Genomic DNA, 24,570 nt, shown 5'->3' with positions numbered 1-24,570 from the left:
AAACCGATTGAGAAGGATGGTTAAGGTTAAGGTATAATAATGGTAGATATATTAAGAAATAGGAATGCAGAAGTCATTTAATTGTCATGCTGAGTAATTAACATATTTTTTTCAAAACTTTACTTTTGAAAGATTGTTTTATTAATTTTATTTCTCCAGAAAAATTATGAGATAATATAACTTTTATTTTAATAATTTCCCCTCAAATCTGAGAAAGAATTAATGGTGTATAAGTTGTGGGTTGTGCTGTACTAACATTTAAATTAGATTTATATTTTAAATATTTGATATGGATGTTTTCCTCTTATATGTTGCCATTCTAAGGAGTTTGTGTCTTCAGTATTCAAAGCTAATTTAGGGTAAGCTTCTACTTATAAGTGAGCTTTACACTATACAGTTTCTGTGGGAGGTTCTCTTGGTTTGGCTGACTATTGAAGTATAGGACTCTGTAGTTAGCTGTCAGTATAGACTAGTTGCCTTGTGGTTACTTGTCAGGGATTGTGATCTCAAAGTTATTGCTGCTCCATACTTTCAGAATGGAGTATGAGTATTTAATTCAGAATATCAAATATATGAAGAAGTTCATGTAGGAGTGTTTTTCAACTATTTCATTAGGTCAGTAGTCCCCATCCATCTAATTCTCATGAATCAGACTCTTTGCTGTAGCCTGAAAATGCACATCCCCAAACTGTACCCTAAGGTAACTTATTTGGAATCACAGGTGGATGTACTTCGACACTGGGACTGTAATGTTTACTTTCAGTTAGGAACCACTGGCCTCACTGCACTCAAATCTGTCCCTATATTGACATATCCTATGTTGCCTCATCCCTCACATATTAAATCCCCTTTGCTGAATTCCCCTTGGCCTGGTGTTTTAAGCCTGTATAGAGCAATTTTTTGATAAATAGCCTTCCAAAATTGTTCCCTGATTGTTTCAAGAAAATGTTCAAAGATATTGTTCATTAACCTATACCCTTCATGTGATGATCATTCTGAGGAATAGTTATACTTTCCTTGTACAGCTGTTTTGTTTTTACTCGACAGAGACTATCAATTTTACAACTTGCCAAGTTTTCCTCATTGTTTTTGGCTGCTACAATGTTTAGTATATAATCTCTGGCTTGCTTCTATCAAATAAATATTAGAAGTTTATTGTATTTATTTTTCCTATCAGCTTCACTTTTGGCTTTGTCTTATTTTCCTAACTTGACTTTATCATTGCTTCTTGGGTTCTTATTGTTTTTACTGAAAGATGCAAAATATTAAAGATAAATGTTGCAAGCCTCTGAAATCCTTCTTAGAATATGGCAAGATATAAATAAATGAGCAGCTGCCTTTGACCACACATATATTGCAACCATACAAAGCCCCCCCAAAATGACTAAAAAATGAGAAACAACAAAAAAATGAAAAAATAACAAAATATAACTATGAAAAAGGGAGAATACAACTGTATATGATAAAGCCCATGTACATCTTTGATTAAAGGGGCAGAGTAGCAAATTAGGAAAGGAGTAAATTTATTTCACTAAGTCTAGGACTAGTGAGAATAAGAGCTGACATTTCTCAACAAAGAAAGTAACAAAACCAAAAAGAAGCTGATACAAATTGAGAGTACATGCTTCTCTATAGCCATTCATTGAAGAAAAAAGTCATCTTGTCATAAGCAGAAGATACCTCATGTCTACCTATGCAGTTCAGTAAAGTAAATTGGTGGTGATAGGTTCTCAGATTTTCAAGAAAATGCAAAACTATGTTCTAATTTTCTTTAAAAGGCAAAGATGTAAATGTAGTCACTGATACTGTAATAGCATTGTATGATGATGTTTGTGATCATTATAGCATAACGTATATAGAGAGATATTGAATCACTGTGTTGTGCACCTGAAACTAATGTAACATTGCATGTCAATTCTAAAAAAATTAAAAAGCAGGAATATATGTACTACATTTTAGAGTAAACACTTTTAAATAGCTTAATCTTTTAAAGTTGTGGCCTTAAAATGATGTATTTTAAGTTCTAAAAAAATTTTTTTAATAAATCCAAAATGTCTTCTCTGAGTTTCCAATTGAGTGAATTTTAACTTTGCTGCAAGGAAAGGTGTTTATCTGTTTAAAAAGAAAAGTGAATAGAATTGCACAGGATGTCCTGATAAGGAAATGTTTTCCAGATCAGCTAAATTTCAATTAATACTCTATTTGAATGAAATAAAACATATGAAGCTAATGTCCTATATGATCATCCAGGTCTAAGGAATGGATTCAGGAGAATTAATTTTGAGACAGTCTTTGGAATCATAGTCTCATAAAATTCTCATTGATTTGTTTCATGTGGACCTCCAAATAAAGGTGCCTGGTCCATCCAGTATGCTCTTAAATATGTATTTCTCTTATTAGATCATATTTACAGATAAGAGGATAAAAGGGGAATCAGTAGTTAAAGATGTTTTAACATAGTGCTCATTGGTTAGCACATATGCATATATACATATACACACATACATGCATAGGTTGAAATTTGTCCTACTTTGATAAAACACGGCACCCTATTTCCAGCAGCCCCATTTATACATCTTCATCTGCTCTGAGATTTCAGAGTCATACATTGGCACATATGTGTGGGAAATGTAAGAAAAAAATGTATCATTTTAATTTCAAATGACAAGGAATTATAGACACCAGTGAAAAATGTGGCATGTGTTCTATTTTAGATTATTCCACATTTTTAGATTTTTGTTTAATTTTTCCAAAATGTCTGGAGAATTACCAATACAGAGAATCAATAGTTTTCTTTCTTTCCCTTATTGTTTTTCAGAATGACGGATCAATTTGTTATAATTCAGTTAAGAAAATATTTGGCAACAAGATTTTGAGGATTAGATCACAAAAGGCATATATGTATCAGGTGCCATCACTAATTGGCACCTACTTGTATGAGAAGGATTAATCCATTTTCTGAAAAAATACTTTATTGATTAAAAGTTAGTTTCCTCACCTAATTTTATTTGCTAATTATGTCTTGTATTTATATCGATATTTGATAATGATTTTTCCATTTTTGATGATTTTCAAAGGGTCATAATAATTCAATGTAGTTTAATATAAGAAGAGTAATCCAGAGATGTAAAACACAAATGACATTGTTGTCACTGGGGTTACCGATTTTAAATTTGTATGTATAAATAACAATAAATTAGTTGCTTTTTCAATTCATTTATCAAACAGCTTCTTAAAATAAAAAATAATTGACAAAATTAACTATATTTGTTCAGGTTAATATTAGGTAATATCAATTAATATGATAGCTACTTGGAAGTAGTCCCAGATATGTCTCCAATGGATGAAAAATTTTACATCTTTGTCTATCCGATTTGTTTCTTCCTATCACCAACCTAAGTCTAAGACTTGGAAGGTAGAATGCTTAGGAAGACAGCGATATCACATATGTCTGTGTTCTGGAAGCTTGTACAGAGAATACAAATTATTATGAAAACAACTTTGTGGAAGAGGATTTTCTGACATATATAGAAGAGTGACAACTGTTGTGTATAATTGTATGAATCGGGGAAAGTATTATCAAAGTAATAACATTGGACCTGGGCTTCGGTGACTGGGTTAGACTTGTACGCATAGCATAGCAAAAATGCCCATACTAGATGAATGCAAGAGCGATGGCAAATTGTGGGAGCCTGCAGGCAGCAAAAGACAAAGGAGAAAACATAATTTCTATAGAAGAAGGTGTCATTAATTGGGGAAGGGGGAATGGTTTTCAGATATTCCTTAAAGCAATTAGTTTTAAAGGCACAAAAGCTCTGAAGTGCTGCATCACATAGAAATCCAGCAGGTGATAAGAAATAACCATAACTCAGAGCGGTTGGGCCAGGAGGTTTTCCTAAGATGGCATCTGTGCTAACTCAGAAACAATGGATGTAAGAACAGTTGTGAAGTGATAGTGTAGACGAGAAGAGAAATGAGGAGCCCAGATTCAGGACAGAGGAAGTAGGAATAGAGTCGGTCTGGGAGTTAGAAACAAAAGATCAGGACAAGTTATACATAGCAAATGCTGCAGGAGGGTGAGCTGAACTGCAGCTTCTGGGAACATACCTTCACTGGCAATTGTTAAAATTCTGGTACTGGTGGAAATCAAGACTAATTTGAAAGAGGTTAAGGGTGAATGATTTATATGTTAATGTTTTGACAATGAGAATGGGAAAGAAAGTAAACAAGAAGTGACTGCAGGGTATAAAGTTGAGGGAAGGCTTTCTGTATTATTTAGTTGTTGTTGCTTTGATTTAATTAATGAGGAGATTATGATCATGTTTATAGATACATGGGAAGGATCTTGTTATGAGAGAGAATTTAAGAGAAAAACAGAGGAGCAAACAGAAGGTGTGTGATAATCCGTACAGAGCTGGGGCTGTGATCAAGAGCACAATTTAAGATGTTCAGCTTGAAAGAAGGACCAGACTTGTAGCCTGAGAGACAGGAGGGGAATGGAAACGAATGGCTGAAATCACAAAGAAATACATTTTGTGGAATCAAAGTGATTTGCTAGAATTAATGAAAGCTGATTAGAAACAATTGTTGGTACAGTAAAAATCTCTGTTCCACATACTTATGATGGACTCCACTCTCTGAAATGACTTTTCAGCATCTTCAACCTTTCTTCTCTTTTTCCCTAATTCTCAGGCCCTCCCTGCTTTCTCCATGGTAACTAGTTGTTTTGTTTGTTTGTTTTCAAGTATTCCCCTGTGTAAGAGCTAGTACTCTAAATCCTTGTCTTTATGGCACTGTAAATAAAATTTACTTCTGTGCTTTTCTCCACCACTAGTCTCTTTGTCTTTGTACCTTTGGCCGCAAGCTTTGCAATAGATAGATTGTGAATCAGGAAACATCGAATAGAAAGCAGCTTGTATCTACTGTTTGCTGTTTCTGGGTTAGCATCACCATACTCAGAGCTTCATGGTTCAATTTTATTGTCTCTATTTTTTTCCAGACTAGGGAGACTGAGTTAATTGCAGAAGATCACCTTTAATAAGTGATAAATTAATATTAGAACCCAGACAATCTGACCCTGGAATACTTACTTACTCTGTACTCTTTATTGACTCTCCAAGAGGTCATTGACACTCAGCTGAAAGTTGATGGGCTATGAATTTCCCAATCCTAAATTATGAACATATTAATTCTTTTAGATTTTCTTTAAATGAGGTTTAGATTCACAACACTTTGAGAGTTAGAATTTCTTAGATAAAGAATGATGACCTTAAGGTACTGAATATTGGTCATTCTTAATATCTTTATTAGTTTGTGAAGACATCTGTAGATCACTGGTTTTGTGACACTTTCCTCAGGCTTTACCTATGTTGAAAGGAAGTAGTTACATGTAAAGTTGTGTGAGGTCAATTTAGATAATTTTGTTATCAATACTTACAGGAGGGGAATCCCTGGGTGGCACAGCGGTTTGGCGCCTGCCTTTGGCCCAGGGCACGATCCTGGAGACCCGGGATTGAGTCCCACATCGGGGTCCCGGTGCATGGAGCCTGTTTCTCCTTCTGCCTGTGTCTCTGCCTCTCCCTCTCTCTGTGACTATCATAAATTAAAAAAAATAAAAAAAATAGAATAAAATACTTACAGGAGGGATGCCTGAGTGGCTCAGTGGTTGAGCATTGCCTTTGGCGTGGGTGGTGATCCTGGGGTCCTGGGTTTAAATCCTGCATCAGGCTCCCTTCAGGGTGCCTGCTTCTCCCTCTGCCTATATCTGCCTCTCTCTGTGTGTCTCTTATGAATGAAAATTAAAAAAAAAAAACCTTACAGGAACTGTATCTTAATAATATTTCAGGTGTTATAATCAGAATAAACACTCTCTTGAGGGTCTTGTAAAGTTAAAAAAAAAAAAAAGAAAGAAAGAAAAAATTGAAAAAAATCCACTGTGGCCACTGTTAAGCATGTCCTTTAATAACTCAGTCTTTCTGAATGAGCTGATGACCCGCCCTTTTCTCTTCTGCCTTTGCATTTCTGGAGGGTGGAAAGATAACTGTTGTCTAAGACAGTAGCTCTTAAACTTGAATGTACATCAGAATCACACAATGTACTTGTTAAAATGCAGATGGCTGTGTCCTATCTCAGTAAGTGCAGATTTAGTGTGAAATGGAGCCTCACCCCAAGAAGTGTAGATTTAGTGTGAAGTGGAGTTTTACCTCAGTTACCATAGATTCAGTGTGAGGTGGGCCCCCACCCCTGGAAGTGTAGATCCAGTGTGAAGTGGAGACCTACCTCAGTTACTGTAGTTTCCATGTGAAGTAGAGTTCTACCCCAGGAAGTGTAGATTTAGTGTGAAGTGGGGCCTTACCGCAGTTACTGTAGATTCAGTGTGAGGTGGGGCCCTACCCCAGGGATTGTAAAGTCACTGTGAGATAGTACCCAAGAACTTGCATTTCCAATAGGTTCTCAAGTTATGCTATCATTGCTGGACTAGGGTCCATATTTGGAAAATTACTGTTCTAAACTACAGATGTCATATTTTCAATTTTCAATAGTAATAATAATTTTAATGGATTACTGACTTTATCATCTCAAAATTTCCTTTGAGAGTTCAGATCATCTCTTTCAACACAAAAGTCATTGTTTCTGGTAAATATATTCTAACACTGAACTGGTTTATATCCAACAACTTTGTAAGCAAGGCAACAGTTGATTTAACATGGGGATATATTGCGAAACCATTTTTTTTCTTAAAGTGCTTAGCATGTTTCATTCCTTAAAGGATTTTAACTGGATGTCAGTGCATGTAGCCCTCCCTATCTTGTCCTTCTCTTCAGGTATTCTGTTATCTACCTCTTCACAGAATCTGGCCCATCATTCAGCTTTTCTCCTTCCTAAGGTTATGTGAATCTTACTTCTATATCATTTAACACTTGAAGTATATATTTTCATATAAACCTGAACGTGTACTACCACCCCAACCACAATCTCCCTGGATCATTCTCATAGAATATATTAAGCTTGTATTCACTCCTGCTGAACAGTTACCAAGACAAATCTCTGGACTTTTCTTTGACTTTAACCTGAACCCTGTACATCTGGACTGTACTCCTTAGGTTCCTATATATAAAATTTCTGTAATTAAGTCACCTTGGGGGACAGACTGACAACTGGTCCTGTGAATTACATTGTTATGATCACCAAAGAATATGATTTAAAATTCTGCTTATTGTGAGTCTTGTTTATACAAGTTTGGAAGGTAAATTCCATTCATATCTTGAATCAGTAATCTTTTTTTTTTCTTTTTTTGTTTATTTAAGAGGTTGGAGTATTTTTTTTTAACTCACAGAAATTGTGCAATATGAAATTAGTATTTTCCTCCTTCCTTTTATTCCTGTAAAGAGCAGAGTCAATTTATAGACCAACTACCAACTGTATAGGCTGTAAAAACTTTTCTGCACCACCCTCAACATGATAGTGTGCCTCTTGCTTATATGCCACAATTTTCTCATTAAAAAGAGAATAAACTATAATATGTATTTCTAAAATGTGCTTTAAAAAATTCTAAAGCAAGTAAGAAGTACTTTTTAAAAAGTGGATGTTACACATTTCTCTTTATAACATATATTTGACTTAATTTAGTGCCTCATTCACACCTCATTTAGCATTCTTGTCATCTGCTAGTTAACCTGTAAATTCAGATACTTGTTCTATAGTCTAGTATCAGAAACTCTAGAACTACAGGGTATTGTAGATTAAACAGGGTTTACCACTTTGGAGAAAGCATACCTCTATAAAGGAATTAAATTAACTTCTGTAATCCTCAAATGCACTTGTACTCACATGACATTTCATCTTTGAAGAACATACCATGTGTGTTTGTGTGTGTGTTATAACCATAGCATTATTTTCTTGGTGTTTGAAACTTTGCAACAGTGACTTCTAAATTAATCCTACTTTCATCTGTTTCAGTAATGCTTGCAACTACATCTATTGGTCTGAAAGAAAAATTGCTTCAGACATGTTATAAAACAATAAGGAAGACTGTATTCAAGACTATTGGAACAGGGGGTCAAGACTACTAGAATAGAGGAGATAAATTAAACTCAACTCCACTGAAACAAAAGGTGGAAGGATTCTTAAATATTGGAGTAAACTACTGGAAAAGTACTGGAAGGTATTAGAAAGGAGGATGGTCAAAGGGATTAAAACATTTGTGCATCTAAGTGATCCTTTCAGTTTTCAAAGTTAGGCTCCCACCCTCCTATAGAGACTGGGAGATAGCTGCACTATCTTATTCAGTGATAACTGTTTAAAGAGATGGCTCCCAGATCTTTGAGAAGGACAAATGTCACAAGACATTCTGGCTTGTAGAAGATTTATGTCTCAAAGGGGCAGATAAAGAATTCACTACTGCAAGTTTTCTAAAAGTAAATGCTCTAAGAAAAGGGAAGTCAGGGGCCTAGAGTTTGGAAGAAACCTGTATAATAGTTGGTCATGCTGAGAGGAATGCTTAGTTGGTCTCATCAATGGTATTGACTCTTCAAATTCTCACAGGGCAGGAGAAGATAGTTTAGATAATTTATATTAATTCCTAGAGAAAACAGATACTTTTTTCATTTGGTCATTTGATATATCTAGGTTCTTTTTCTTGCTCTTTAACATTAAAATTAAAGAATATATGTAAATGGCTTAACCATTGTTTTAATTTAAATTGAAATGTGCATGCATCTGGTTGCAATATTTTGTGTATCAAGAAACAAAACAAACAATAATCTCATGTCACCAAACATGGGCAGCAAAATGGAAGGTAGACAATTAAGGAAAGCATCTGTGGTCTACAATTATGGCAAACCATGATATAAAAATTCTTTCGTTCTCAACAAAAACTGACTTTACAACTATATATTAATAATAAAATCCAAATGAACTAAAGAACTAGAGAATATGTCATGAAAAATGTGGTGCAGAGGAGCAAAGCCACCTGATTTATTTTCATAAATATTATCTCATATTTTACCAGTCATAGAAACCAATATAAAAGAAATTTTTGAGAGGGAAGAAAGAATCAATAATGTAAAGTTATATGAAGTACACAATGTAAGTGTTCTATAAAAATGGAAGAGAACTGGAAAAAGTCATCATGTTAATTGATTAAAGTTATTGCTAACCTTCGCGTCTTCAATGCAGTAATAGCATCAGTGAAAGCCAGTGTGAACTGGCCAGCTGAATGAGTGCAAGTTGAAACAGTGGGAGTAACTGATGTTTCATGTTTGTTTGTTTTTTAAGAAATATGTCACAAATAGTTTGAAAGACTATTGGGGTTAAGAGAAGTGTTCTAAATTTAGAGGTAACCTAAATAACTTTCTACTCAAAGAGTAAATAGCATACTGAAAGGAAACTATTGAAATTTCAAGAGCAAGTGGATAACCAAAAGAATACCAGGCATCGGGGTAGTGAGAGGGGTTGACAGATGGGCGGAATGAGTTTAGAAAGGAAAAAGGCCACAGCTTTGAGACAGGAAATAAGGAAAACCAGAAAAGTAAAGAAAGATTTTTAGTTTCAGTTAGTCTCATTATTTTCATACAGTTTTCACTGCTACGTGATCGAGTCCATAAATATTAAAGATGTACTATTTTCAAAAGGACTTCAAAGGAACTATATTTAGCACAGGCCTTTCAAAGCTGCAGTTCATGTTATAGCTGTTTCTAGTCCTGAGTCTTTAAAAAACTAACAAAAAATATAATTCACCCTGGACACATTCTTATTTCTCATAGCAAACAGGTATTATTAAATTGATAGGAAAGGCGAACTCGAACTACCTGCTAATTTGTGACATCATAGGGAGGTAAGTTGTGCTGCTTAATATTCTCCTATTCAGATAACGGGTGTGAAAACATCGTGCCATGTCAAATACCATTTATATAGTAATAGCTATATTTTAAAAGTATTTGTGTTTATTTAGGACATTACATAGACATTTTGATAGTTTATTAATAATTTAGGGATTAAATGATAAGAATGACAAAATCATAACGATGATGATATTATTATTTTAGTCTCCTTCTTTCCCCTTTTCTCAAGGAAGGGTTTATACCAAAAAGCAGAATTTGTACCTGTCTAAAAGATCCTTTCTTATTTAATTCCTACCCAAAATACTTACCTGCAGTAATTGTATTGAGCAAGGACATTTAAAAGACAATTAAAATTCAACCATACTTTGTATAAACACTTATAATGATTAGCTATAATAATTAGTTTCGAGTAAATTCATAAAATAGAGCCTTGATACTTCATAATTAAATAGAACCCCAACTTCCTTCCACCATTGAATTTGGTATTCAAATGATCAGGGGTGCTATTTTAAAGTACTTTCAGAAAATGGGTGTAATGATTTTGTTGTTGTTCTTGCATTATGAACTTTCATTCAGACTACAGATTGGCAATTGGAGTTGTTAAATAAAGGGAAATGAGTATACGAATACTTAAAAATATATACAAAAATAAAGGTCTCCCCACTTCTATCCACCCTCTAGAAGCTTTACTTCTAATAACATTTAAGTGCTTTTTTATACCACTGTAAGGTGTAAATAATAAGTAAATATTGTTATTACCTCAGGCAACTGAGCTAGATCAAGTCATACTAATTTATACCAATAATTGCAAATTGTATAGAAGCTAATACACTTAATTCCTTTTTAATGCTATTTTCATATTCTAAAATGCGCATTTCCAAAATAGGAACAAACTGATATATTACTTTTTTTTTTTTAAAACACTAGTTGACTGGGAAAGGAAAGGGATGACACAATGCTGTTGGTGCAGATAGGTTTATGATATGGCTCTGAAATATGGTTTTTAACTTCAGTGTTCCATTAAATACATCTGAGTTCAAAGATATTTCCTTCCCTTTAGTTTTGCAGTTATAAGTTTTATTTTCACAAAGAGTCTAGTCTTGTCAATTATTTTGTGATGCTTTTAATGGAAATTCCTGAAACATCAAGAATGGAATCTAATTTTAGAGTCTTCTCAGTGATTCTCATCAATTGATAGATTCTCTTACTTTATTCTGTGAGATAATGGTTCTGAAAGATACTACACAAATAAAAGTTTTTAAAAATATGTATTATGAGCCCCTCTAGGGGTATTGCAGTGTGCGTGTTAACATGTTTAAAGCTCTGAAAAGTTCTGCAGGAAAACACACTTTTATTCATATAGTCAGTCCCCAAATTTTATTTGTTCTGCTTTCTTTTAGCATGATCCCTTCTGATGTTTTTCTGAAATAAGTTTCGGCAAATACTTTTTCAGATTAATAAAACTGTGCTTAGATGTCAGTTTTTATCATTCTTTCATCTCTCCTTAGAAATGATCATCAACTGAGCTGTAAAGCATGTAAACAGGCCCTTTTGCATGAAATTCCTTACAAAGGAGGAATGAGTAACAGCTATTACATTTAATAGACTTCCCTGACACATTATATGATTAGGATACATAACTAGCTAGTCAGGGGACATGATGGAATGAGGTCTCCTGAGTCTTTCTGTACAGAATCCTCTTCCTTACATATATTTCTATATTAATACTGTTTATTCAAGTATTTTTCTGCTGCACAACAAAATCCCTGAACCTTAGAGGACATAAAATCTCTTCTTCTTTCTCTATCCTATTCCTCATGCCCCTATGCATCTCAGAACACGGGACTACCAAACAAAAAAGAGTTAACATGGACATAATGGACTGAATGGAAATGATTGGAATTTGTAAAGTTAATGCTTTGAAATGTCAACTTTAATTAAATTTGACAAAAGCTCTTGAATACCAACTCTACCAAGGAAGCAGCTTCAAAATTTGGGACAATAAAGAATGAGGCATGGCCTCATTCCCTAGGTGTTCACAGTCTCCTTGAAGAGAAAGACTGGCATCTAATTATATTTGGGCAAATTGTATATACTATCATTTACTATTTCTTAAGTTGCTTTGCTGATGTAATTTATTTCCAACTGTTTATTCAATTGACATTATGTGGGACTGGCAAATACTCGTTTTTACACTTAAATATTCTTATTGTCTTTAATAAATAGAAAATCAATTTTTTATTTGTCTACTATAAATGATCTCTAGATCCCTCTCTCTCAGCAAGATTTTGCCACTTTTTTTTGTTGTCCAGAATCTTACTGATATTATAAGAATTGATATACTTGGAGAGTTTTAGCTAATTTAACCACTTAGAAGAGTGGGCAGTGGTCACTCTGTCTCATCATCCTTCTAAAAGAGATTCTTAGCAAAGGTTAAAAAGCTGACACTTGATATTTCATATCTGCAAAAAGATGCTTCCTCATTAAAATTTAAAACATTTTTAATGCCATTTAACTTAATGTCACTTTGTTCTGTCTACAAATTGTATTTTGTTATGGAACTTCTGTGTGCTGTATACTTGTGGAACATTTGACAATCAATCAGTGTATTTCATAATTTTAAGTCTATAGTTACAGGCAAGATACAATCTCATAGCCTCCTCTTTGTCTTCATCTGCATTGCACTTATATTCCTGGGAGCCACAAGGCATAGACTTCTCCAAAGCCAGTAGTCTCTTACTCAAACATAAACTCAAGAAGTAATCTAATTTTAAATAATGGAAGTCTTCTTCAGAACTGTAGACATTTGTAGGTAAAAGTTCACTTTCACCTCTAGGGAGAGGTCAGCAGCAAGAACCACCCAGATCTCTGCAGTGGCCTTGCCTTAATATTCTGGTTTCATTCTATTCACAGAGCACCTACCTGTGAGTGCAATTAGAGTATCTATCCTCATGAGTAACTTGTCAAAAGTGAACATCAGCCAAGTTTGTATTCAGTTCTTAGAATATTAAAAAACCCTGGCTATGGGTTATATGGCAATGTTTCTAAACTGATTATCCAAAATAGAGGCCCAGCTTGATCCCAGTTCTTTACATGAACTGCCAGACGGAACAAGTACTTTTTGAGGTTCATCCATCACAATTTATGATACATTAAGCTAAATCTAATGTTCTCTCAGGCTGGTGTTAGGGGATTTTCAATAGTCAGACTAAGAAATTGCATTTGGGGAAAGGGATTTCTCCTTTCTTTTTCAGTAGAATTTCTTTAGTTCTATAGAGTCTTGTTATATCTATTGGATCCTTGTTATATTCTGGTACTAATCACAGATTGATTTTAAGCATTTGAAATCTTAACTGGTTAGCCGGAAATGACTTTAAATTAACATTGCCTGAACTACTGTAAATTGTTCACTGGAAAAGAGAGTGTTTAATTATAAACGAAGGAACCTGCTTCCCAGTCGATTAACTATATTAAACACTTTATATTTTCAAAGCTCTACTCTATTGCTAATAAGCTATTTCTCACAATGGGTCTCAGAGGGAGCCTAATACTATCACCTCGTATTTTTATAAATGATGCACTTGACCCATAAAAATTAGATTGCCTGTATTGGACTACATAGAAATGAAAAACTAGAATTAGTTTTCAAGATCTTAATGTACCTGTGCTTAGTTGACAGAGACATGCTTTTAGTTTTCTAAGCAGCCAGAGTTAGAAAATCAAATAAACTTAACTGTCCATTGTTACCAGAGATGAGCACACGTTACGGGCACGCGTGCACATTTGTGTGTGTGCATGCTTACAGACACACAGTATTTCTTTTTCCTTAGAACGTTTCTGTTCTGTATGCAAAAGTAGGTATTCTGTTATGCTGTAACAAAACAAACTGAGTTGGCTTTCCAGCCAACTGATCCATGCTATTTCTTCTGATGTTCCTTAATTTTTAGCCCACTTGCTAGACTGACTTATCCGTCTTTTCCTTTTAGAATCTGTCATTTGCAAGACTAATGCGAATGATACTGGCCAAGTTGTAGAGGGTCTGATACTGAGAAAAACAAATATTTGTAGCAATGAGTTCATTTTAAAAGTTCACTTGATTATATTGTTTTTTATCAAAAAATATAGTTGTATATCATATTGAATTTTATTTATTGACTATTAGATTTATGATCTTTAACATTTTTTACATTGGATTTTAAATGTTATTTTCCATGAATAAAACAGTTTGTAACACAGAACATAAATTGTGATTTTATGTTTTTATTTTTAAAATCCATGGCTTTTGGATTATTTTGTTCTTTCTATCTAACTAATCTAATCAGTTTGTAGTTCTCTCAATGGCAATATCAGTTTAATATGTGACTATGCAGGGATCAGAACTAGACAACAGTAACTGCTTAGTAAATAAATGTCACTGAAACAGAATTTTTTGTTGTGTTTGTATAAGGCCACCAACATAATTCTGGAATGAAATTTATTCTAAATATACCTCCATATGAAGCTATTAATAATTATATACTTAAAAACTAGGGGCAGCCCAGGTGGCTCAGTGGTTTAGCGTCGCCTTCAGCCCAGGGCCTAATCTCGGAGACCCAGGATCAAGTCTCACATCAGGCTCCCTGCATGGAGCCTGCTTCTCCCTCTGCCTGTCTGTCTGTCTGTCTCTCTCTCTCTCTCTCTCTGTGTCTCTCATGAATAGACAAAATTAAAAAAAAAAGAAACTGGGATCCCTGGCACAGCGGCTTGGCGCCTGCCTTTGGCCCAGGGCGCGATCCTGGAGACCCGGGATCGAATCCTACATCGGGGTCCCGGTGCATGGAGCCTGCTTCTCCCTCTGCCTGTGTCTCTGCGCCTCTCTCTCTCTCGGTGACTATCAAAATAAATAAAAATTAAAAAAAAAAAGAAACTAAAATTAAGAATTGTCTGTTTAAAATTTTTATTTAGGCATAAATTTTTCTATAGAAACAGAGTGTGGTTACCCTAGACATGAGTATCATAAATGTCAGATGGATAAATTGGACTATAATCTATAAGTACACAATTTGCTGTACCAATACATGAAGGTAAGGGTTATGTCTGCTTTGTTCTTCTCATGTAATAAGAGCCACACCTAGTACCTAGTGGTGAATAGGAGCCCTATAAATTTTTTCTTGAAGAAATAAAAAGATATAAACATCATTTTTGATATTCATTTATCTCTTCTCACTAAGATGCAAACAAAAAAAGCAAACGAAAATACTTGCAGCTGACGAGTAAAAAATTAAAAGCAAAATTTTTAAGATTAAAACTGTATTAATCTCTAATGCATTCTTACACAGTTCTGCAGATCTCCATGGTATTTCCTGACCTTTATGAATGAGCTAGGGAAAACTCAGGGAAGGTTACCCAGAATGCAGTTAGAAGGCCTCCAATATTTGTGGGTCTTCTAAATTCACATCATTTTGCTGCTGTCGCTTATATATGGTTTAATGGTAAAAAGCGGATGGACAATATTTTATTCTGCTAATTATGTTGCAGTGCATATTCTACATATTGTCATACAGAGTTACAAAGTAATATTAAGAGAGAGGGAAATGGGTAGGATGTTAGTAAAGAGAAGAATGTGTGTATAAGAATCACTGCCAGAAAAAGGAGCAAACCCTATTCTTTATTGAATCCCACAGTATCATTCAAAGTTCAGAGGTGGAGCCCTTAGAAGACAGTAGCTGCTCCCCCAGAAGCCTCTGGTAGTCTTCACTACTGCGACAGGTTGTGAGAACAATCCTGACCTTGCACCCAGAAAGCTCTACTGTTAGGATACAAACACAGCATGTTTTCCAAACCATCTGCTGAGAGTTTCTTCTGGCCATCTGCAGGAGAGAGCCAGCAAACAGTTTCAACTGGAAACATCTATGTATGGTGAAATAGAACAGTCACAGCAAATGTTTTGAAAACAGTTTTCTTTTTCAATTCAGATTATTTCAGTATATAAAAATGCATTACGAATGTGAACCGACTCAATTCTTAACAAATTTTGATCAGCAGGTAGATACAATCTTAGAAGAATTTTCTTTAATCTAACATTTGTGCAATATTTGAGTTGTCTGGGAAATTGTTCCATAATTAAGGGATGGCATAGATATTGAATTGGGCTTAATGATCCACATTATTTTTAACTCTAATACCTAATGATGTTATATAAATAAGTTACATCATTTTTTCAAAATTCAATGGCAACCGATTTAAATATCACTTATAGACTTAAAGCATCCTTTCTATCACTGGAAAATATTATCCAATTCATAAAAATCATGTTTAGTGTCTCTAACTGACTTAGGTCTTCAGATACTTCCAGATTATTTAAAAGAGGTTTACTAACATGTTAGCACAGCACTTGGAAATAATAAAGAAACATATATACATTTTATTTTATTTTGTTTTACTTTATTTCAGCTCAGAGATGATTACCTAAAGTGAGTGAATCCTTAATATTATGGAAGTAACACTAACTATTTATGGAATTTTTATGTTTTAGCATTAAAAAAAGGACGATTTTGGATCACACCAGATCCTTATCACAAAGATGACAACATCCAGATTGGGCGTGAGGTGAAAATATCTTGCCAAGTAGAAGCTGTTCCTTCTGAGGAGTTAACATTTAGTTGGTTTAAAAATGGTCGTCCATTAAGAAGTTCTGAGAGAATGGTTATTACACAGACTGATCCTGATGTCTCTCCGGGAACGACAAACTTGGACATCATTGATTTAAAATTCACGGATTTTGGGACATACACATGTGTAGCATCTCTGAAGGGAGGAGGAATATCTGATATCAGTATTGATGTTAATATATCCAGCAGCACAGGTAAGAAGCATGTTTGTGATGCAAAAGATGTTTGCATTGAGAATAATTTCTTTACGTTTAGCAAACAAAAGTCTTCAGCCAAGCTAAGGTCATTATTATTCTTAAAGTTTCATACAACCAAATCCTAACGTTCTGAATGCCCGATAAATATCATATTAAAAGACACTGTTATTTCTATTTGGATTTAGATTTACCTGAGGTTTTACAGAAATAGTGCAAATAAAATTGATACTTTGACTATGATAGGTATAGGCTCCCGGATTAAATGACAGATTTTTTAAATTGCTAGGAACCCTCTGTAGACTCTAAAATTATATTAATTCATAAAGTCAAGCAGCAAATGCCTAAAAAGCTAAGGCAAATTTTGGAAATGTTAAACAAATAAAATGTTTAGTTCTAAGAAGAAAATACTGAGAGATAATTTAAAAGTATTCAAGTATAAGATTTATAAGAAATGTATTTTCCAGCAATAAAGGTGTTAAATTTGTAATCATGTGATTTTTTTTGAAGAATGTGATGATAGAATCTCTTCAGAGTGAGAATGGTTAAATGAAAAAGTATGTTGGAGTGAAATTCCTTCTTTTAAAGTTAGAAGTGAAAAATGTTATCTATTTTCCCTCAATGAAATATACATCTGTCGATGAGGTAAGTTCTAGGATATGGTATGGGATGACACACTGGCTTACCTCTTAGGATATTTTAAAATCCTGTGACCCATGAACTACAATCAGTATGCATCCGGACAACACCAAAGTAGCTTTATTTGTGATGCCAGCTTGTTACCGGACTGAATTTCAATTTAGGATTTTTATATAATTCTAGGGTGAATACTATGTGTTGAGAGCACAAATGTAGCTGGCAGACATACTGTTTTGAGAACACTTAAACTGCTTTTCCTTTCCTGTCAGGTGGCATTTTGACTCTCGTACGGTAACAGATTGACCTTTGATTTTTGTGTTGTCTCATGATTCTAAATTGCAATGCACACTAGATTGATTTTACTCCATCAGGGATATAGGTCCATTCTTCAGGCTGACAAAATGTGCTTACTCTTCACCATTCTGCATTATTTCCAAGAGATGTTACATTTTTTATCAGCTACGGCTAATGTATAAGGAGATTAGAGTGATGAAAGTTACTTGTGTTTGGACAGACATCCCTTTCTAGGAAAAAATAACTATTTTAATAATAACTATCATCTAACCTTTATTTCCAAATTGGTTCTAGCACTAGGAGATAGATTCATTTTAGGACATCTAATGGAGAGCTGTTGATATGCGTGGTCATCATTAGTTGAATTTTTCATTCAGTCAACAAATACCCATTGGTTGCCTACAATAATGTGCTAGGTGACATCCAACAGTGATATTTCCTATAAGAGTGAGAACATTATCTGTCTTATTTATGAGTGACGATTTTCCAGAATTGTGAGCATTGCTTTTTTTTTGTTTGCATGTTTTTGTTTGCTTGTTGTTATTGTTTCAGAACCAGTAACACAAACCCAGATCCAAAGAATCCATGCTGCTTTCTAGACAGACTTGTCTAATAGTAGCACTATTCATACAACATTACACAAATGAAAGAGGGAGTGTGGAATGGGCAGAAGAAAGGAGCATTATATAATATCTACAAAATTAGTTCTAACATTTATTTTTAATTATACTACTTACCTATTTCAAACTATGTACTGTAAATGGCAGAGAAGATAACTAGCATTGATTCAAGAACTTTCTAAAAATCCTAAAAGAAAAATGCCAAACGATGATCAGAAAAGCAAAAAATATTCGAGAAATGCTTCTTAGTAATAAAAGTTTACTTATAATGAGTAAAATTTCTTAAGCAGTTATTATTTCGTCTGGTTACCAAAAGTAGGTAGAGATAAAGGAGATATATGAAGTCCTCTTTCAAAGCATTCCCGTTCACTGTCGCCCACCGTCACAGGCCGACTTGGTTATTCCATCTCCTCCTGGGAGTGGAAGCTCCCTGAAGGCTGGGTCTTTGTCAGTATTGCTCATTGTTGCAACCCCAGCATCTGAAACAATACAGAGTGCTTTGCAGGTACTCAAAAAAATTGTTAAATAAAGAAATGAGCTAATTTGTTCACGTAGCTTCTAGGTTTTCTTTCCTCCCATTTCCTCTGAAAGATAGACATTTGAACTGTTTCTTCCCACTCTTGTAATTCCCTACTGACTTAAAGAAAAGTTATTCAGTACACCGATTTATACTGTGATTTAAGCTATTATCACTCTTAGGGGCAGGATGGCTCCATGATTTGTGGTGTCTGGTGAAAATATAAAGCAGATCCCTTGTTCAGAACTTGCAAAGAATTCCATGATCCCAACATTCAAGGCATTAATTTATGCACAGGGCCCTTTGAAGTGAGGCTGCACAGGTGGGGCATGGTCATGGGGCTGGGGATTGTATTTTGATAAAAAGGCCTGCAGAAGATGATGTTTAACTGAAGCATATTCTTTTTTTAAAAAAATATTTAATTTATTCATGAGAGACACACAGAGAGAGAGAGAGAGAGGGGTAGAGACGCAGGCAGAGGAAAAAGCAGGCTCCATGCAGGGAGCCCGACGTGGGACTCGATCCAGGGACTCCAGGATCATGCCCTGGGCTGAAGGCAGGCATTAAACCACTGAGCCACCCAGGCATCCCTAACCAAAGCATAATCTATCTTTATGCCAAAACCAGCTTTGATGTTCTATTTTGATTACAATAGAATGGAATACCAGATTACAGTATAAAGATTTATAGATCTGAGATTGTGCGATTCAATTGGTATCTAAAGAATTATTTTTATCCTCACATAGTAAAAGACTACACTAAAGCAGTGATTTAACATGAAATATATAGATATTCCTGGGGGTAGAGTTTGAGCAGTGAGAATGAACAAGCTATAGCATGTTTAAAATCTTAGACTATATTAATTCTATGAACCACACAGGATTCAGAGGAAATTCCCTTAGATTGGGTGAGTAACGTCAAAGAGAAGGAGACTACTGTTAAGATATAAGTCAATATGTGGGGACCTCTTAGATTCTGGATTTTGCTAGTAATATTAGTAGTAGTTTGGGGAATTTAGGATTGTTCAAGTAGTCAGTGATTTTCTTGTGTGTTAGACATTTTCTATTATATTAAATGTAAGCTATTCAGTGTGACAATTTAAACTTAAAAAAAAAAAGCCCTAAATCTTTTGTTTGTCATACAAATTCTTAACACTGAATTCTAATTTCCACTGTGTTTAAAAGGCATATATGAAATGTATTAAGATGAGGATGAGGTCCTATAAGGCACTTCTGCCTAATACAGTTAGGAAACCTTTTTAAAAAATTTTATTATTTATTTGTTTATTTACTTATTTATTTATTCATAAGAGACAGAGAGAGAGAGAGAGAGAGAGAGAGAGAGAGAGAGAGGCAGAGACACAGGCAGAGGGAGAAGCAGGCTCCATGCAGGGAGCCTGACTTGGGACTCCAGCCCAGAATCCCGGGATCACGCCCTGAGCCAAAGACAGACGCTCAACCACTGAGTCACCCAGGCATCCCAGGAAACCGTTTTTTTTTTAATGACATTTTTTTAGACCATTTTTTTTTAAAACCACATCTCTAAATATGCTTTTGAGGACGTTTAAAATAGAACTATAAAATATCGGGCAGCCTGGGTGCCTCAGCAGTTTAGTGCTGCCTTCGGCCCAGGGCGTGATCCTGGAGACCCAAGATCGAGTCCCACATGCAGCTCCCTGCATGGAGCCTGCTTTTCCCTCTGCCTGTGTCTCTGCCTCTCTCTCTCTCTCTCTCTCTCTCTCTGTGTCTCATGAATAAATAAATAAAATCTTAAAAAAAGAGAGATAGAAAATATCTCAGGAAGGTAAGTCCTAGTTTACAGAATTATTAATATTTTTAAAAGATAATGATTTGATTTTAGAAAAAATGAAGAGAAAGGCTACATGTATTTTGGAGTTCACCTCATGCATTTAATTGAATAATAAAAGCTATGGTACATGAGGATAGATTATATCTTATTGTCACAATTCAACATTAGAAGCTTTTTTCTCACTCTATAAACATTCAGATTATTATAAGCATTTGTTGTTCTGTCTATTCAAAATCCATATTTCTGGCAGATTCTTCTACGGCATCATAGCTTTGTTTCTGGCTCCATGTCATGTGGTGACGGACGAACGAGTTTGCTCTTAAGGACCTTACTAAGTTTTCAAATTACCTAATTATCAGATTATTTAGAAAGTAGGCACAATATGCCTAATATTTCAGCATCTGTTAAAATCAACCCTTAAAATATTCTCACTTGATTGTTACTCATTTGAACAACTATAATTGTTATCATAGGTATTTAATTTTCAGAAGGTTTGCCGAAAAATATTCCATTGCTTCCTCCAGTGTTGCTCTGTGGCAGAGTCCTTGGCTTGCACGTACTCCTCTGCATGACCTGACAAACTTGTAGGTTTATAGGAAACTCAGAAGCATCTGCATCATGGTAGAAAATATAAACAGTGAGACTGGTGCTCTGTGGAATTTCTGAAATGAGACATCTGGTGGGCAAATAGAGCAGAAGATTCAATACAGATTTGATGATTTTTGTTCCTTCCTTGTTAGAATACAGAAGTATTTTGTATAGCAGAAAATTGAACTAGATTTAGGGGATTAAACCAGAAGAGGCAGCAACATAAACATAGGTGCTGAGAGGTGACCAATTGAGAAAATCAGTTTGAAATCTTAGCTTTGCTGCTGTGTACCTGACTGGTTACTATAATTATGATGGTTAGCAAATGTCTTTACAAGTATTTACATCGGTGAAATGAAAGTTCTCGTAGGGACATGATACACAACTAATAAGAATAGTTAATGAAAAATAAAAATAAAAAAAAATAAAAAAAAAAGAATAGTTAATGAGCTGGAAGGCAAAAGAAAAATGATTAAGTCTGGTTCACTGATTGCTTTTTTGCCCTTTTCCAGTTAAGGAAGAATAGCAACTCATAAAATTCTGCTGATTAAAACTGAAATTCTGTAGGATGACTATAGTGAATGATAGATCCTTTTATGTAACAGGAAGCCGTAAGAAAGACCAGCACATGTAAGATCTGACAGTGCTTTGATCAGAGGAAGCTTCCATGCATTCAAGAGTTATGTAATTGCTTCCTAAGTTACTGGACCCAGAAAAATTCATTTTCTTCCTTGACTCCAAAATTATGAAGTTTAATCCATAACTTCTAAATTAATGGTGAAGAACAGAGGCCAGAAATCTTTTTCTGTGAAGGGCCAAATAGTAAATAGTTTTAGCTTTGTGGGCTATGTGGTTTCTCTTGCTCCTATTCTACTCCACTGGTACAGTGGGAAAGCTGCCACAGACAATAAAATGAATGAGCTTGATGGTATTCCAATAAAACTTTACAAAATCCAGTGGTGGGCTGTATTTTGTCCACCAGCCATTGTGTGCTAATATCTAACCTAGATTTAAGAATTCTGTTAAGAATTAGAATAATAACAAAACTGAACTCTGTGGACTTATTAGGAAACTAAGTTAAACCCACAAATAACTAACTGAGACAGAATCTCAGTCTCAATATTCCTCATTCATCTGTATATTTTGTTGGGTTCCTTGTTAAGCTAATCATTATCTGCTAGTGTGGTCCAAGCTCTAGAATTATACCTCAGGGTCTCCTGAGATTACCTGAAATTGCTCAAATCTCATTCCTAATATATAAGATTTTTCTGCTGCCATTCTATTCTGCTCGTGACCTCTCCCACCTATCTTTTATCTGTTTCTGGATTTAAAAAATGTTCTTTGGATAGCTGAGGAGACAATGAAAAAAAAACAAAACACACCTTTAAAAAAATGAGTTACACTCTGAATTTCAGAGTCTCCTGATTATGAGGTCAGTTTGTATTTTTCTGAATGGCTGATAGGCTACTTTTCACACTGGCCTCCAGCAGGACTGGTTCTCTCAGTACTGAAACTTCCTCTCGCAGTTGACTCCTGTGCCCATTGGAAGGGGTATTATATCGTCCTTGATATAGGCCAGAAAGAAGCACTACATTGTAAGCAGTGTGTCAGTAGGGGAACTGTTGCTCTAAGAAGCAGTAAATTATCTCTTCTACAGCCTTTCCCACTTTCTTCTCATAGACTTTCCTCTTCACTTGCAGTATTGGGACTGGAACTAAATTTGGCTAGCATATATCTTTACTGTGGTACTTAGATCCTTCAGTTGCTGTTGCACTTAGTGAACTTTACAGAGAGACACTGAACTGCAACATACTGTTTTTAATCACTATGTACACAGAACGTTCTTTGGGAAATATTGGGCTACATTCATCTATACTCATAGAGATATCTAATTCTATTAATTTGTGCTTTTAGTAAAGGATGGTATTAATGGTAGCTTGTCTGGTGGGCATGGCTATATAAATTCATATTTAGATACAGTAAATTTTGCCAACAAGAATATTTTATGCTTAACATTACCTACTTGAAAATAAGTTTTAGGGATCCCTGGGTGGCGCAGCGGTTTGGCGCCTGCCTTTGGCCCAGGGCGTGATCCTGGAGACCTGGGATCGAATCCCATGTCGGGCTCCCGGTGCATGGAGCCTGCTTCTCCCTCTGCCTGTGGCTCTGCCTCTCACTGTGTGCCTATCATAAAAAAATAAATAAATATAAATAAAGAAAAGGTTTTACTCCTTAAATTAAATGTTTTATTATAAAAATTATTTAATAGTTTGGAACTATTTCTTCTATTCATTTATGTGAATCTTACATTGTTCAGTGGCTGATGCACATGTTCTACAAAGGAAACATGTAAATACAACAACCTAGAAGTGTTGGGAGTGGCTAGGTAACTTGTCTGGAATCTATGTTTCTATAGCTATTATGGCTTTTATTTGGATTATTTAAAATAATAAAAGAAAGATAACAGAAATAGCAACATATTATACAGATGGTTATACTTGCCCTTAAATAAGTTTGAGAAAATATCAGTTGTCTATTTGCATTCTTCTTCCTATTGTCGTTTACTTTCAAGTAGAATTAATGGATATTGTGGCTCTGGAACTTATGTCCAGTTCTGTGTTGCCTTTGATAACAATCATTCAAATAGTCAAATACCCATGCTTGAATGTTTTTAAAGTAAAGATACCTTCAGAATGTTTACCAAGTACCATATAAAATGTGCTGAATGACCTATGAGAGAAATTGTGAAATTATACAAAATTAAGGCAAAGGCCTTTACAAAACCTTCTGAACTTCTGAAATTTTCTTAATGGAGATAGGAAAGCCACTACAAGAAGTGTACACAGTATTTATGGCTCACTTCATCAGTATTTTTTCCTTCCCATCTGGTATATCTGACCTTTATTTCAGTTTCTCAGCCCTAAAGAAACTGCCCTAAGTGGAGGAAGATTGAGGCTTGGAAATTTAAATTTGAGAGGCAAGGTCAGCTGACAGTGCAGGCAGGAATAAAGCAAGTATTCTAATACAGCAAAAGAAATTAAGTATAGCTGTCACCTGTAATTCTAGGATTAATTAATGAAACATAGTGCATATTCAATCCAAAAAAGTTTTATTCAACAACCAGTACAGGTAAGGAGATATAGGAAGAAATAAAAATGCACAGAATCTAATTCATAGTTGATTTGATATCCTAGTGAGAATACACTTGAAAAACATTAATAGCAAATGAAGTCTAGTATTGCTTTATGGACAATCAGACAAATATAGAAACATGTAGGAAATTAATGAATCTGGTCAGCAAGAATTTCATAGAGCAGATGGCATCTGAGCTAGATTAAGAATAAGGATTATTTGTGGGGTGCCTGGGTGGCTCCCTTTAAGCGTCTGCCCACAGGTCAGGTCATGATCCCATCGTCC

The 24,570-nt window shown here is 34.8% G+C and overlaps 1 protein-coding gene across 3 annotated transcripts in view; it reads left to right on the top strand.

The window, feature by feature from the left end:
- Positions 1–24,570, top strand: part of MDGA2 (MAM domain containing glycosylphosphatidylinositol anchor 2) — a 786,794-nt gene that overhangs the window by 558,962 nt on the left and 203,262 nt on the right. For all 3 annotated transcript variants that reach the window (XR_013386160.1, XR_013386159.1, XM_077909189.1), the window contains exon 7: positions 16,357–16,686. Coding sequence is in view for 1 of the 3 variants with exons in the window: in XM_077909189.1 (XP_077765315.1) it covers positions 16,357–16,686 (330 nt within the window). In the remaining 2 variants the exon portion in view is untranslated. The remainder of the gene's footprint in view (positions 1–16,356; positions 16,687–24,570) is intronic.

Source organism: Canis aureus, chromosome 9 (genome assembly GCF_053574225.1).
Source record: "Canis aureus isolate CA01 chromosome 9, VMU_Caureus_v.1.0, whole genome shotgun sequence".
Taxonomy (NCBI): domain Eukaryota; kingdom Metazoa; phylum Chordata; class Mammalia; order Carnivora; family Canidae; genus Canis; species Canis aureus.
The sequence above is the reverse complement of the archived record's forward strand: the minus strand, read 5'-3'. Positions and strand labels throughout refer to the sequence as shown.